This window comes from Carcharodon carcharias, chromosome 7 (genome assembly GCF_017639515.1).
Source record: "Carcharodon carcharias isolate sCarCar2 chromosome 7, sCarCar2.pri, whole genome shotgun sequence".
Taxonomy (NCBI): Eukaryota; Metazoa; Chordata; class Chondrichthyes; order Lamniformes; family Lamnidae; genus Carcharodon; species Carcharodon carcharias.
In genome coordinates, this window is record NC_054473.1 from 124,732,084 (window position 1) to 124,748,211 (window position 16,128).

Below are 16,128 nucleotides of genomic sequence, written 5' to 3' on the forward strand. Positions count from 1 at the left end.
AGTTTTGGGGAATTCTTCATGTTCAACCTGGCCCTTTTGAAGAAGGAATTGTTTATTCCTCCTAGCCCCGTCTCAAATTATTTTCTACAATATTGCAGAGTCAATTAAAAGAAGCCCTATGGTGGTGCTGAGTTACACTACAGTAAAACCATTAACACAATGATTTGCACGGTACAGTCCAGGCTGCCCAGTTATCCCTTTTAAGGCTTTTGGAATCATTCTACTAAGGAACATGCTCCCACTGAGATGTTTCCCAGCCACAGGCTTCCAGACTATATGATGTTTGGACATGTGGCACAAAGAACGGCGCCTATCAAATCAAGGGGCAAATCAGAGAGGCCAAAAAAACAGGAATCACCACTAGGGAACCATTTCAAAAATATAAGAGATACGCAGCACGTCAGAAAAAAAGCAATGTTTTTCCGGTCCCAATGAGATGAAATGGCTCCTTTTCACAAGGTACTTCATTTCCCCAACCTGACTGAGAACTGATAAAATTCAGAGTAGAGTTGACTGAGTTTGACTGGCGGGTAATGCTGCAGTTCGAACTATTTCACGCCAGCCAGTTCATAAATCTGAACGCTTTCCCAGGACTGCTAGGGGACAAGGCCTCCTTGCTCCCAGATCCCAATGTGGCCCCCAATATAAAAGCAAAAAACTGCAGATGCTGGAAATCGAAAACAAAAACAAAAATACCTGGAAAAACTCAGCAGGTCTGGCAGCATCTGTGGAAGGGAGCAGAGTTAACATTTCGAGTCCCCATGACTCTTCAACAGGAAAAATACAAAAGGGGTGAAATATAGGCTGGTTTCACGGGGTGGGGATTAGGACAAGAGAGCTGGATAGAGGGCCAGTGATAGGTAGAGATAACCAAATGATGTCACAGACAAAAGGACAAAGAGGTGTTGAAGGTGGTGATATTATCTAAAGGAATATGCTAATTAATTTGTTGCTCCCAATGTGGTTTCCTCCACATTGGAGAGACAAAACGCAGATTGGGTGATCACTTTGCAGAACACCTACGATCTGTCCGCAAGCATTACCCAGACCTCCCTGTCGCTTGCCATTTCAACACTCCACCCTGCTCTCATGCCCACATGTCCGTCCTTGGCCTGCTGCATTGTTCCAGTGAAGCTCAACACAAACTGGAGGAACAGCACCTCATCTTCCGACTAGGCACTTTACAGCCTTCCGGACTGAATATTGGGTTCAACAATTTTAGATCATGAACCCTCTCCTCCATCCCCACCCCCTTTCTGATTTTTCCCCCTCCTTTTTGTTTTTTCCAATAATTTATATAGATTTTTCTTTTTCCACCTATTTGCATTACTTTTAAATGTATTTCCATCCATTGTTTTATCTCTAACTTTTAGCCTTTTCCGATTCCTTCGCCCCACTCCACCCCCACCAGGGCTATCTGTACTTTGCTTGTCCTGCTTTCTACCCTTAATTAGCACACTCCTTAGATAATATCACCACCTTCAGCACCTCTTTGTCCTTTTGTCTATGACATGTTTTGGTTATCTCCACCTATCACTGGCCCTCTATCCAGCTCTCTTCTCCCAACCACCACCACCACCACCCCCCCCTTAAACCAGCTTATATTTCACCCCTTTTCTATTTTTCCTTAGTTCTGTTGAAGAGTCATGGGGACTCGAAATCTTAACTGTGCTCCCTTCCACAGATGCTGCCAGACCTGCTGAGTTTTTCCAGGTATTTTTGTTTTTGGCCCCAATATCTCTGGTAATGCTACAACCTCCAATTCATGGTCAGAAATGCCATGTGAGAGTTATGCTAGTACCTCATTCAAAGTGTGGACAGAGGAAAACGAGGATAGAAATAAAAGTGAAAATCAAATCACGAGCATGGCAGGGCTCAGTGCTGTCAGGGTCAATGAAGCAACATTGCCCTCATGTGGAGAAAAGTAGCAGATGAAGTTAAATTGCATCCAGAAAGAACCAAGGCATCTCAAAGATCAAGTATTGAATTATTTTGGTTTGAATGTCTTGAAATAGGGATCACACAGCACTAGAGAGAAAGCCAGTGATGTCCCTATATGACCAGTCCACAGCCCACCCAGTAACATAGTTCAAATGTAAAGAAAGCATCTTTCTTTAACTTCACTACTTTTAAATATTTACCAAATATAGACTCCCTGAGACCCTGAATTGGATGAAGCAGTCCTGGAAAAGTGAGTGAGTACAATAAAACATCATGGGCTGAATTTTCCGTTCGTCGGGCGGGAGGGGCTGACCCAATCGCGGGTGGGCGCAGAGCTGATTGCCACCAGCGAACCGGGCCATGCTGCCATTTTGTGCAGGCGCATTTCACACTCCCATGGAAAGCGGGATTTTTAAAATTGCAGCAGGCGTGTACAGACCGTCAGTTCCAATGGGGAACCAGCAGTCTCTATAAAGAAAGGCCAGGCAGCCTCCTTTAGGCTGATCACCATGGCCAGCCACAGGTGCAGGGGGTCTGCAAAGCAGGCTCCGGTAGATGGAAGGCCAGAGGAGGAGCGCAGGCCAGAGGACGAGGGCAGGCTGCAGGGTAGGCCAGCAGGGGGTGCCCCTCACTTCTCTGATGCCTGCCTTGTTGCCCTTCTTGAGGAGGTGGCAGCACGGCAAGAGGTCCTGTTTCCCAAGGATGGGAGGAGGAGGGCCCCCCATGTCACAAAGCGGCCTAGCAGGAGGTGGCGGAGGTTGTCAGCTCCCTAGATGCTGTCCGTCGCACAGGGACCCAGTGCCACAAGCGCTTCAATGATTTGTTGCGCTCTGGAAGAGAGAGTACCATGTTGGCCTTGGCCATTTAACCCAGCAGGTAGCCTTAGCCTCTGAGCAGCCCCCCAACCAACCCCCCCCCCCCCACCATGTCTTAGTGTCGTTACTGCATTGGGCATTTGGTGCACGCTGGGTGGGCAAACAGATAGTGACCATGCTTACATCAGACTTAGTGGTTGATGAGAAGATGGGTTTTCCCTGCAGCATATGTTGGTGTTTGTCGCGTTTGAGTAGTCTGGGGGCAACCTGCAGGATAGGCAGCTAGACACATACTCAGAACTCCAACACAGGTCTTATTGATGGTGATGAGATGGTGGAAGGGGAGCCTCAAGGTGTCGTGGCCAAGAGCCATCTGCTGGCCTCGGCGCCGCACCTAGTTGCGCCTCCTTACCATGGGCACTAAGACCCATGTGATATTGAAAGTGATGGACGCCGAATGTGTCCAAGGTGGCCGTTGGGGGAGGGGGTTGGGAGCAGCCGTACTATCTTCTGGTGACTGATCACCAGTAGTGTGGACAGGAGCCACTGGAGGCCTCAGGTGGGCCACTGTGGTTGGGGTGCGGCGTGTGTGTGCAGAGTACATTAGCGATCAGCCCCAATAAATGGTGTTCTCTGTTCTGCAGGCCAAAACTGAACACAACACCCATGAGCGTTTACGCACTGGTGGTGGCTAGGCCATGCTGCACACAGTGACCCACTTTGAAGAACAGGCCATGGAGCTAGGAAGAAGTCAAGCGGCCAGGTTGGCAGGTGTCGGTGAGTCTGGGGTGCAGCAGCCAGGTATTTGAGGCCTACAGTCCCATCCACTCTGTCTTCCCACTATCCAAAGCACTGATGATTGCTGCAATCATCAATGCAGCAACACTGCTCATTCACAGACTGATACAGTCAGACGTGTGGGTCATACACAAAGGTCCCTCAGCCCCTTGAGGATGCACATCTCCAGCACCTTCCAAAGTCACCTTACCCCATTTCTGACCACTATCCTCATGGCCTAACATGCCTTGGCATCACTGCTGCACATCCAAGTACTTATTACATCTTAGGAGGGTTTGTACCTCCACCACCCTTTCAGCCAGTACATCCCACATTACTCTGTCCAAAAGGTCCTCAGCACCTCACCTGTCAACCTCATGGCACTCAACTTAAATAACTGCCACCATGTTAGTCATCCCTCTGCCAAGGAGAAATGTTGCTTTCTGTCCACCCAGTCTATGCCCCTCATAACAGTATGAAGATCAGTAATGTGATCTGTCAATCTCCTGTGCTCCACAGCAAATGTCACAAGTGTATGCAATGTTTCTTCATAATTCCAACTCTCCAGGCCAGCATGCATCCTGGTCAGGAACCTCTGCACTCTCCCCACTCCAATGCCATCCCTCCCATGAAGCGCAGGTCACAACTGAACGCAGAAGTGTAGCTATGGCCTCTACAGCGTTTTCTGCACTTGCAACATGACCTCCCTTTTCCTACATTCTATTCCTCGGCTAATAAAGGCAAATCTGGCTTTTACCTTGTTAAACGCCTTACGTTCCTGTTCTGCTACCTTAATGGGTCTGCCAAGCAAGGTCCCTGTAATCATCCTTACTTTCAACGGTCCTACCATTTATCCTGTATTCCCGTACCTTGTTTGTCTTGCCCAAGTGCTTAACCTCACACTTATCCACATAACATTCCATGTGGCATTCCTTAGGCCGTCTGACCAGCCTGTCTGTATCTGCCTGTAATGTTTGGGTCTCCTCTTAACTAGTTACACACCACCAATGTTCGTCTCCTTAGGTTCTTGAAGGTTGAGTGTCTGGGGGGAAAAGGGATGAATTGTGTTACTGACTAAACGCTAACTGATCCACTGTCCTTGTTAATTTCAGCATCACCACCGCATGGCCGCCAAGAAGACCTCCAGAGCCCCCCCTTCTACACCTGAAGGGCGTCAATTGGCACGAGCGTCAGATCATTTCAGCGAGTCAGCGCAGCGCAGCGACTACCACATCAGTGGGGAATGTAACATCGGCTCGTGTCCAGGGGCACAGTGGAGAAGGCACTTCACAATCGCTGGAGGAGATGAGACGGACAGAGAGTGTCAATGGCGCCAGCATACGGAGGACTGCAGGGACCCAGGCACATGCTGAGACGGGCGGTGATGATCTGCCATGCAGCAGCTGCAGAACAAGCGGCCGGGTGCGCGGGACCACCTGGCAGGGTTGCATGAGAGTGTGCTTCACTTGGTCTCTGTGGTGGAAGAGTCCAGGCAGAGTGTCAGTGATGGCATGAACCTCAAGACAGAGCATCAGGCTTCCTGCATTGAGAGATTGGCGACTCTCATGGAGAGGGGCTTCCAACAGATTGATCAGCATCTGACTGGGTTACTCTCAGACCTGCAAGCCCTCACAGCACTAATGGCCACAGGTGATCATTGGCAATTTGGGAGGTGTTCTGGGCACCAAGTGTCCCAGCTCGGTGCCCATCCATCTGCGGTGAGCAGGGAGGTCCAATATGACCTCACGTCCGCGCAGCAGCTGCCTGTCATTGCTGCGAGCTCCTCTCAGGGCGCTCTGGATGAGGGCAGCAGCTCCTCCACCCTTCTGCCAGTGACCGTTGCATCTGTTGAGGCTGCGACAACTGGGGAGGTGCCAGTTCAGAAACTGGCCACTCCCTCCCTGGCGGGGCCAGCACAGGTTCCACGGGCCAGAGGACGTCCGCCAAGGTCATCGAGGCCAACAGGACAGCAGAGTCAGCAGGCTGTCTCACGAGCCACTCCGAGTAATGGGGCGACAGCAAGACGAGGCACCCGCAAATGTAAGCATAAGGCACGATAGGCACACCACGAGTTTCTCACTGGTGCTTTTCTGTTCCCCCGAGATTAGGGAATTTATTTTTTTGAACGTCGGAGCAACGTTTTGTTTTGTTTTTGGTGGCACCAAATTTGTGACCATGGCCGAGGGTGTCTCCTTTGTGCTGCATTTGTCTGTTTCACAGATATATCATGTGTTTGAGTGGACATTGAGGTTTATGTACTAAGCCCTTAGTTGCAGCTGATGAGGTGGAAGATGTAGCACTTAAGTACCGCATATGGATGTGTCAGGCAATGCTGGTCCTGCAGATCCATTTGTGTGCAGCTACCTGAAGGGTCGTTGGATTAAAGTCTCCCGGATGTCCCTGCCTCCTTGCTGTAGTTACGGGTTGGCGTGCTGCCCCTCATCATCGCCCTGTGCTTCCTCATCCCCTGAACCACTGCTGGATTCATTATGTGCAGCCGCATCCATTGTGTTAAGGTCTTCATCATCAATTGCATCCCCCCTTTCCAGAGCAAGATTGTGCAGCAGACTACCACGATCAGAGAGACGCGATCTAGGGGGTTCTGGAGTGCGCCCCCTGAGCGATCCAGTCATCGGAAGCCCATCTTGAAAAGACTGATGGTTCTCTCCAACACAGCCCTTGTGGAGCCATGGCTCCTATTGTAACCTCAGTTTCTGTTCTTGGAAAACAGAGAGGCGTCATGAGCCACCTTCTGCGGGGATAGCCCTTGTCACCCACCAGCCACCCATCCAGCTGAGCTGGAGCACTGAAGAGCCCTGGCACCTGGGAGTCCCTGAGGATGTAAGCGTCGTAGGAGCTGCCTGGGTACCTTGCACAAACTTACAGTGATCACACACTATCTGCATGTTCATGGACTGAAAGCCCTTCCTGTTGACGAAGCCGCTGGGCTGACCTGTTGGTGCCTTGCTGGCCACATGTGCAGTCTATAGCACCTTGGACGCGGGGGAAGCCAGCAATGGCCGCAAAACCTCTGGCTCGCTGTGCCTGACTTGCCTGGTCAGAGCGAAAATGGATAAAGGTCAATGCATATCTGAACAATGCGTCTGTAACCTGCTTGACACAAATGTGGACAGCTGATTGGGAGACACTGCAAAGATCATCCACTGAACCCTGGAAGGAGCCAGTTGCATAGAAGTAGAGGGCAACTGTGAGCTTCAGAGCCGCTGGCATGGGGTGTCCGCCCACACAGTTAGGAGATAACTCAGGGCCAATCACCTGACAGATGTAGTTGACTGTTTCCCTTGACAGTCGGAGCCTCCTTCGGCACCGCACCTCATTCATATTGAGGTAGCTGCTCCGCCACTAGTGTACCCTGGCAGCAGGATAGTGGCGTCTTCTGCAGCCCCTTTCACCTTGGACTGCCTCTTGGCCCTGCTCCCCTTGTACCTGCGCCTGGCCTCCTATAGGTGGCTCCTCTGGCCGATTGTCCAATCTTGGCCTCCTCCTTATTCTAGTCCTCCCTTCATCCTCAGAGGAGCTGCCTCCAGTGGAGATGTCAGAACTCAGGCTAAATGGAGGCCTCTGGAAAGCTGCAGTCCCGATAAAGATTACTGTCTACAGAGTGCTGAGCTGAAGCTTCAAAGTACAGAAAAAGCTGCTGGAATTCAATCTGAACAGCTACAGATCACACAGGCAAGTTTAAAACACTTGCTGCAATAAATACTTCACAAAAAACATTGACAATCCCACTGAGCCTACATATCCCGCCTGTGGATGAGCTTTGTTAAAAAGTCTCTTACCCGCCTGCCTGTTGCGGCCGTGCGCCGAGCCGAAGACCACCCGGGCCCCTCAAAATCGGTGTTGACTGCCGAGTTAAGGGCCTTAACAAGCACTTTAATTAATGGCGGGCGCGTGTCACGCTTCATTTCGCGCCTGCCCAGCTAAACATCACAATGGCACTCGGCGACATCGGGATGCTTGCCCGATGTCAGTGCACACCATTTTAAGCGCTGATGTGCGGGGCCTGCCGCCTGCACATCATCCAGAAAATTCTGCCCCATGAGTATGTTTTGTTTTTCATTCACAATTTTCTTACCAGTTAGGTGTCTAGAACAGTCAAGGGATAAAAAAAATCAGATCTCCTGAATCTTCCTCCCATACACTTTATATACCTCAACAGAATCCCAGGCAGACTGAGTTCTGTCGCAGCTCAAATGTAAAAACATCACAGACATTCTTCTAAAAGCATTTATCCTGAGAGGAGATAGTTCTAAATATTGGAGTAGAACAAGGCCAAGAACAATAATGAGTATGATACTACTTACAGGAAATGGTGGCATCTGACCCTGCAATTTTATTTTGTCGATGTCTGGTGCATTTTCCATTGTGGCTTTCTTCAGACCTGCCCCTTTTCCAATAAATGTCTTGTGGAGATACGGCACTAGTGTCTCTATGAGCTGATTGATGATCTGAGTCAGAACGAGCAGTGATGCAAGTTCCTAGGGTGCAAGGAACAACAATGAGACCTAAAAATTGAAAGCTTTCTTTTAAAAGTTATAGGTCTAAAGATTAATAAAGATCAGTGATCATAGTCAATGAGCAATGCATTTGTAAGATATTCCTTGATCTGTTATTTTAGTGAAGCCATTAGCCCGTTTTGATAAATGGGGTTAAGCCAATGGACAGTTGGAATGTCACAGAAGCCAGTTGAGCATTCATCTTCTAAAATTAACAGTAAGTGGTGGTGGTGGTGGTAGTGGTGGGGGAGTGTAGAGGCTCTTCAAAATCTAGATCAGGGAGGAGTGGGATATACTTGATAATATAATCACTTATATGGCCTCACCAGGCTTCAGGGAATCCAGAATTTAGAGTTTATACAATGATTGCAAGCTGAACACTTCTGCTTTGCTGGTGATGTCTGTCAAAAGTGTGCCTGCATACACATGGCAATTTATGCCTTTTCAATATTCTCATCCTGCCTTTCCTTCCTTTCTTAAATTTGATTTATTTTATTTTTACGGTGGGTGTCTCCACAGAACACATCAACTCAAAAACATGAGTTACAAGAAATACTAATTGTAACTCGGTCACAGATTTCCACTTGACATTCAAAAATAATTCCAGTGATTTAATGGATTGTTATGACGTGACAGATGATATGTGCCAGGCAGATCAAATCCACGAGAGAAACTTGATCACGCGGTCACAACTATTTTGCAATTTGTATTTTAGTTTGAGATGTGTGCCCTGAATTCAGAAATAATAAAACTACTAGGACTTCAGAGGGTTTTAGAAAACTAAATTAAACATTTATTAACAAAAGAAAAGATTTCAAGCACATACATAGGTCCACAAATTAGTATTATAATAACTCCTAAAACCCATAATTAATCTGGCTCCCAGTTACACCTCCGTTAGGCAACAGTAAAAAAAAGATAGATTTAAACAGACACAGGCAAAGCAACACAATACCCTGGACAGTGGGATTCAAAGTGAGTTTTCTTAGCTTCGGTTCCTGTAGACAGCAACTTGATGCACAAAGGCTGGAGGCTTTTCACACTTGTGTTAGATCTTAGAATACCTTCTCCTCATCCACTTTATACATGTCTCTCCCTTTTTAATGCAAATTTCATTGTTCCGATATGTCTTTGGAACTTTACTTTTCTAATAATATAAATCTTTTCATAGCACTAATTTTATCAGTAACCAATGGGAAAAATAAATGCACTGTTTGGCTTAGCTTCTTCTGGCTAGGTTTAGCATCTTACCATCTCTTTGAAACTTAAACTAACCTGGTTTATCTAAAAATGCAAATTTTCCTTACACCTCACATTCTAAAACTTCAGCCATGTTTATGTATTTAACATTTCAAACCTAGCTTCTTTTTGATAACTCAAAGCTGCCTGACCAGCTGTCTCCAATTCATTTAAATCCCAAAAATACACATGGGGGAGGATTTTCCCCATGTCAGGCGGCCAGTCGGGAGTGGACACAGGCGGGCGCAGACCCGATCGCTACCCGTGATCACATTTTACACGTGTGGGCCAATTAAGGCCCACCCAGCATACTTCATGGCTCCAGTGCATAGCGGGAGTTGACAGGTGGTGGCGGGCGCGCTCAGCCCACCGGGTCCAATGGCGACCCGGCGGCCAGTATAAAGGAAGGCCTGACAGCCTTGGAAAGGCTTCTCGCAATGGCTAGGCAAAGGGCTCTGAAGAGGGGCAATGTTGGTGACGCAAGTCTGGAGGGTAGACCTTCGGAGCAGGCCAGGCCGAAGGGTAGGCCATCGGAGCAAGCCAGGCTGGAGAACAGACCAATGGGGCAGTGTGCCCCTCATTTCCCTGAGTGCCTAGCAGCCCTCCTGGAGGAGGTGGCAGCGCGGCGGGAGGTCCTTCTTCCAAGAGATAGGAGGCAAAGGCCCTCCCACCTGACCAAACATGTGTGGGATGAAGTGGCTGAGAGTGTTAGCTCCCACGATGTGGTGAGGTGCACATGGCCTCAGTGCCACAAAAGGTTTAATGATCTCCTGCACTCGGGAAGGGTGGGTACTATGTTGCCTCAAGGCACTTAATGCAGCCGTCATCCTTTCCCTCAAACTACCCCAACCCCAACACACCCGCCAACTCTAAGTACAGTAACATTATTGATTCCTTCACGGCATGGACTCCTCGCTGGGTGTGACAGCAGAGATTGCCCATGCCCAGTTCACCCTGAGAAAGTTGAGCTAGGGTGCGTTCTGCCTCCGCAGCATGTGTGACACTGACACCCAGAGTATAGAATGGAGTGGAAAGTCAAGGATCTGCACCTAGGCAGAGAGCTGGAACTGTGAAGCATGCCGAAGTCAGGGTGCTAAAATGCTGGGAGGGGAGCTTCCAGTTGGTGGGGCACCAATCTATCTGCTGGTCTTTGTGCTCCACATGCTTGTGCCTCCTTGCTTAGCAAAGTGACACCTTGTGGTGCCACATGTGAAGGAGGCAGCATTTGGCCAAAGACAGGGGCTGGGGGTCAGCCCTGGCTTCTTTGCGTGAGTGCTCGGCAGCTGTGGGGCGACAAAGAACTGGAGTCCTGCGATGTCTCACTCTGGTTCGGTTGGCAGGGATGAGATGGGAATTCACGTACATGCTGGACTAATCGATGCTCCTCCCTCCTTTTCAGGAAAAGACTGCACACAATTGTGCAGAACGAATGTGGACTGGCGGAGGGCAGGCCCAGTTGGTCATCATAACGGCTTTTGAGCAGCAGGCCACGGATCTGGAGAGGTGCCATGTCCCCAGGTCCACCAGTGGTGGTGAGGCTGGGGTGCCACAGGGAGGTATGTTTGGCAAAAACTCAGGTCACCATGTGTGTCCCAAAAGCCATGGCACTGCTAAATGTTCAATGATTGAATTTAGCAACATGGGTTGACCATTGCTTATGGAAGGATGAGCGCATAATGATCCGGGGGAGCAGCATGCAAGTTGACATTATCTGCACTGTGACTAATCAAATGTCCTTTTTCTTCCTTTCAGCATCACCGGAGCGGGGCCAGGAGGAGGAGACAGAGGGTCCACCTCTCACACCTGAAGCTCCTGAGCAAATGCACTCACCAGCGTCACACAATCTCAGCCAGGCAGGCACTAGCGTAGATACTAGCACCTCAGTGGGAATTAGATCTTCGGCTAGTGTCCTGGGGCACAGCGGTGAGGGCACGTCACAATCGCTTGAGGTGCAGGCAGAGACAGAGAGTGCAAATGGGCACCGGCAGTTGGAGGAGTGCTGGGGTCCAGGCACATGCTTGGACGGTGGTTGATGATGTGCCTCTGGAGTTGTCCGTGAGGCAGCGAACACTGGAAATGTAGTAGGGTATGCAGGACAACCTGGCAGAGATACATGGGACTATACATGGCATGGTGTCTGTGCCGGAGGAGTCCATGTGGAGCATCACCAATACAATGAGCCTCTGGCTGAGCGCCATGCATCCTCCACGGAGAGAGTGGCGACTCTCGTGAAGAGGCACCTCTAGGAGAACAATCGGACCTGCAAGCCCTCACAGCAGCATTGGCCATAGCTGGCCAGTGCCAGTGTGGGAGATGGTCTGGGCACCAAGTGAGCAGGGAGGTCCGAAGCAACCTCACATCGGCGCAGCAGCTGCCTGTCGTCTCTGTGGGCTCCTCTCAGGGTGATCTGGATGAGGGCGGCAGCCCCTCTGTCCCTCTGCCAGTGACCGTGGCATCTGATGAGGCTGCGATGACTGGGGAGAAACCAGCTGTGGAACTGGCCACTCCCTCCCAAGTGGGGCCAGCACAGGCTCCATGGGCCAGAGGACGCCCGCCAAGGTCATCAAGGCCAACAGGACAGCACAGTGAGCAGGCTGTCTCAGATGCCAGTGCCAGTGAGGGGACAGCGCCTAGCTATAGCACCCATAAGTGTAAATTTAAGGCACCGTAGGCACACCACGGGTTTCTCACTGGTGCTTGGTTGAAGACTTGGTGTGATGTCCAACACCGTTTTTGTTTTGCTTTATGAATTTACTTTTATTTACTCAATAAATCTTGACATGTTGCCATGCCTCAGGGTGATTCATTACTTCTGTAAGTGGAAGGGAAGTCATGATATTATGAGTGAGTTGTCTGACATTGAGCTTTATTAACAAGGGCCTTAGTTAATGTTACTATCCAGGCTGATTTAGCACTCAGGTCTCAAGCCCTGGCGTGTGTTGAAGGTCCATCTGTGGTGGGCTAGCTGAAGGTTCTTTGGATTAAATCCTCTTGGGTGTCCCTGCCTCCCTGGAGGTTGACCGGGTCAGTGTCTACCCCCTCAGCATTTCCCTGTGCGTGCTGATCCTCTGACTCACTGCTGGACTCATCGTGTGCATCCGGAGCAACTGTGTCCACGTCTTCCTCATCCACTGTGCCGCCCCTTTCCAGCGCCAAATTGTGGAGGGTGCAGCATGCAACCACTATCAGCGACACATGATCTGGGGGGTATTGGAATGCGCCCCTTAGCAGTCCAGGCATCGGAGGCGCATCTTGAGAAGACCGATGGCTCTCTCCACCACAGCCCTTTTGGAGACATGGCTCCTATTGTACCGCTGCTCAGCTTCTGTTCTTGGATGGTGGAGAGGTGTCATGAGTCACCTTTTAAGGGGATAGCCCTTGTCCCCCAGCAGCCATCCATCCAGGCTGGCTGGAGTACTGAAGAGCCCCGGCACTTGGGAGTGTCTGAGGATGTAAGCGTCGTGGGAGCTGCCTGGGTACCTTGCACAGACTTGTTGAATCTGCATCCTGTGATCACACACTATCTGCACGTTCATGGAGAGAAAGCCCTTCCTGTTGACGAAGGCACCGGGCTCACCTGCTGGTGCATCGCTGGCCACATGTGTGCTGTCTATAGTACCCTGGATGCAGGGGAAGCCAGCAATGGCCGTGAAGCCTCTGGCTTGTTCTGCCTGGCTGGCCCCGTCCCAACGGTAGTGAATGAAAGTCAATGCACACCTGAACAGAGCGTCTGTAACCTGCTTGACACAAGTGTGGACAGCTGATTGGGAGACACCACAAAGATCACCCACCGACCCCTGGAAAGAGCCGGAGGCATAGAATCTGAGGGCAGCTGTGACCTTTAGAGCCACTGACATGGGTGTCCACCCACACAGTTTGCAGAGATCTCAGGGCCTATCATCTGACAAATGTAGGTGACTGTCTCCCTTGAAAAATGGAGCCTCCTTCGGCACTGTACCTCAGACATATTGAGGTAGTTGCTTCACCACCTGTAAACCCTGGCAGCAGGATAGTGGCATCTTCTGCAGCCCCTTCCGCCTTGGACTACCTGTTGGCCCTGCGCCCCTTGTGCCTATGCCTCTCCTCCCAAAGGTCGCTCCCCTGGAGGCTGAATGTAGACTCCTGGCCTCCTCTGCCTTCTGGCCCTCCCTTCCTCCTCAGAGGAGGTGTCTCCAGTGGAGTGCACAACTCCCATTCCCAGGCTAAGGGAAGGCTTCCTGAAAGCTGCAGGCCCCAGAAATGATTTCTACTGTAGAGCCCTGACCAAGGCTTTTACTCCTGTCCTAGCAGCTGGTATGAGTTTTGAAGTCTTCCTGTTCACTCAGCCAAGTATAAGTTACTTTCACACTTAAATCCTTCAAACATCACATTCGCTACCCCAATCACGCACGTTAATTGATGGCAGGCATGCATCCAAACGTATAGCACGCCCACCTTCCCAAATATCACGATGGTGCACAGTGAATTCAGGACGCTCGCCTGACGTCAACATGCATCATTTTACACACAGGTATGCAGGGCCCATCACCTCATGCCAACAGGAAAATTCTGGCCACAGAGAAACTATACAGACCCCATTATTAACCATCTTTTACAATAAATCACAATAATATTATGAGAATCATTATATTTTCATGACATGGATGCAGAGGGAGATCCATCGCCATTATCTGCTGCTCTAAATAAATGCATTCATGTTTGTTGTTAGTCTCAATATGTCACTGGGCTTCAGTGTATATGGACTTTTACATCAAAAGCTTTCTCAGTCTGAACAAAAAAGACCAGTTGTGATATCAATGACATCACATTGGTGCCCCCAATAGATCACAATTGACCAACTGACTGTTCCTACAAGCCAATCAGCCTGCAGTATTAAGTATGGTTAAAATTAAATACAAAAGGTGCTCAGTAGATGGACAGATTTGGAAATGCCTACCTTTCTGAGAAGCTCCAGATCCTGGAGGTAGAATGAGATGTAAAACAGGGCAGCAAAACAATTGACAAAGCGAAACTGAAAATGAAAGGTGAAATTAATAATTGTCTTCAGATTTAAAATATTGTACTGCAGCTGCATAATTATTAAGGAAGTCATCTCATGTGAAACCTTAAAGAAACTTCCATTTAGAATTTTTCTTCAAAAATAATCCTATCTGATTCTTTTATCTGGCAGTCTGTGGGAATGAATTACCTGCAGTGTCAGCAACAAGGGTGAAACAACTCGCAAAGGGTCAGTGAGGGGGGGAAATTATCCCAAAGTGTCAATGAGAGGGTAAAATTACTCCCAAGGTGTCAGTGAGGGGGTGAAATTACTCCCAAAGTGTCAGTAAGGGGATGAAACTACTCCCAAAGTTCAGTGAGGAAGTGAAATTACTCCCAAAGTGTCAGTGAGGCGGTGAAATTACTCCCAAAGTGCAGTGAGGTGGTGAAATTACTCCCAAAGTGTCAGTGAGAGTTTGAAATTCCTCCCAAAGTGTCAGCGAGAGGGTAAAATTACTCCCAAAGTGTCAGTGAGAGGGTGAAATTACTCCCAAAGTGTCAGTGAGAGGCTGAAATTACTCCCAAGGTGTCAGTGAGGGGTGAAATTACTCTCAAAGTATCAGTGAGAGGCTGAAATTACTCCCAAAGTATCAGTGAGGGAGTGAAATTACTCCCAAAGTGTCAGTGAGGGGTTGAAATTACTCCAAAGTATCAATGTGAGGGTGAAATTACTCCCAAGGTGTCAGTGAGGGAGTGAAATTACTCCCAAAGTGTCAGTGAGGGGTTGAAATTACTCCAAAGTATCAATGAGAGAGTGAAATTACTCCCAAGGTGTCAGTGAGGGAGTGAAATTACTCCCAAAGTGTCTGCTAGGCGATGAAATTACTCCCAAAGTGTCAGTGAGAGGCTGAAATTACTCCCAAAGTATTAGTGAGGGAGTGAAATTACTCCCAAAGTGTCAGTGAGGGGTTGAAATTACTCCAAAGTATCAATGAGAGGGTGAAATTACTCCCAAGGTGTCAGTGAGGGGTGAAATTACTCCCAAAGTATCAATGAGAGGGTGAAATTACTCCCAAAGTATCAGTGAGAGGGTGAAATTACTCCCAAAGTGTCAATGAAGGGGTGAAATTACTCCCAAAGTATCAGTGAGAGGGTGAAATTACTCCCAAAGTGTCAATGAGGGGGTGAAATTACTCCCAAAGTATCAGTGAGAGGGTAAAGTTGCTCCCAAAATGTCTGTGAGGCAGTACATGCCGTGGTGATCCACAAGCCCATTTTACAAAAGGGTTAAACAGTGGCCCTGATTTACATGCATTGGTTCAAACTCCAGTTTTACGCAGGTGCCCTGGAGAGCTACAGGGCTCCCTAACCAACATTGAGTTGGGTGCACTTCCAGTGTGGAATAATCACCCGCCTGCCATGTTAGACATTTAGTGCCCCATTTTAAAGACTGTAAATGGCTGCAGCACAATTGACTTCTAAGCTGCGGCATTTACTGCATTCATTCAGGCACATTACATTGGGGTACTAACACAATACACCATGGATGATCAGGTGCAGTCAAGCCATGATCCTGAAGGAGTAGACTGTAGGAAGAAGCCTAAGGAAAGGCAGGAATCTACTCCAGTGTGAAAGTTGAAGGGGATGCGCTGCCTCACAACACTCTAGCACAGGCTTGTCCAACTGGTGGCCCACAGGCTGCATTGCAGCCCACGAAACACCTCAATGCAGCCTGTGGAGCCGCTGTTCAAAACCCGGTAAGACTGGCTTGTAAGTTTAAAATGCAGGTAAGCGTATTTCAGGGTTTTATACGGGGCTGTTCCTCCAATTACAGGCCACTCCTTTCCCATGTTTGCTGCTGA

The 16,128-nt window shown here is 49.1% G+C and overlaps 1 protein-coding gene across 6 annotated transcripts in view; it reads right to left on the bottom strand.

Annotated features, from left to right (window-relative positions):
- ano10b (anoctamin 10b) overlaps window positions 1-16,128 on the bottom strand; it is a 130,412-nt gene that overhangs the window by 10,805 nt on the left and 103,479 nt on the right. For all 6 annotated transcript variants that reach the window (XM_041191744.1, XM_041191740.1, XM_041191739.1 and 3 more), the window contains 2 exons: window positions 14,226-14,300; window positions 7,859-8,032 (listed from right to left, as the gene is read on the bottom strand). In XM_041191744.1, coding sequence (XP_041047678.1) covers window positions 7,859-8,032; window positions 14,226-14,300 — 249 coding nt within the window. The remainder of the gene's footprint in view (window positions 1-7,858; window positions 8,033-14,225; window positions 14,301-16,128) is intronic.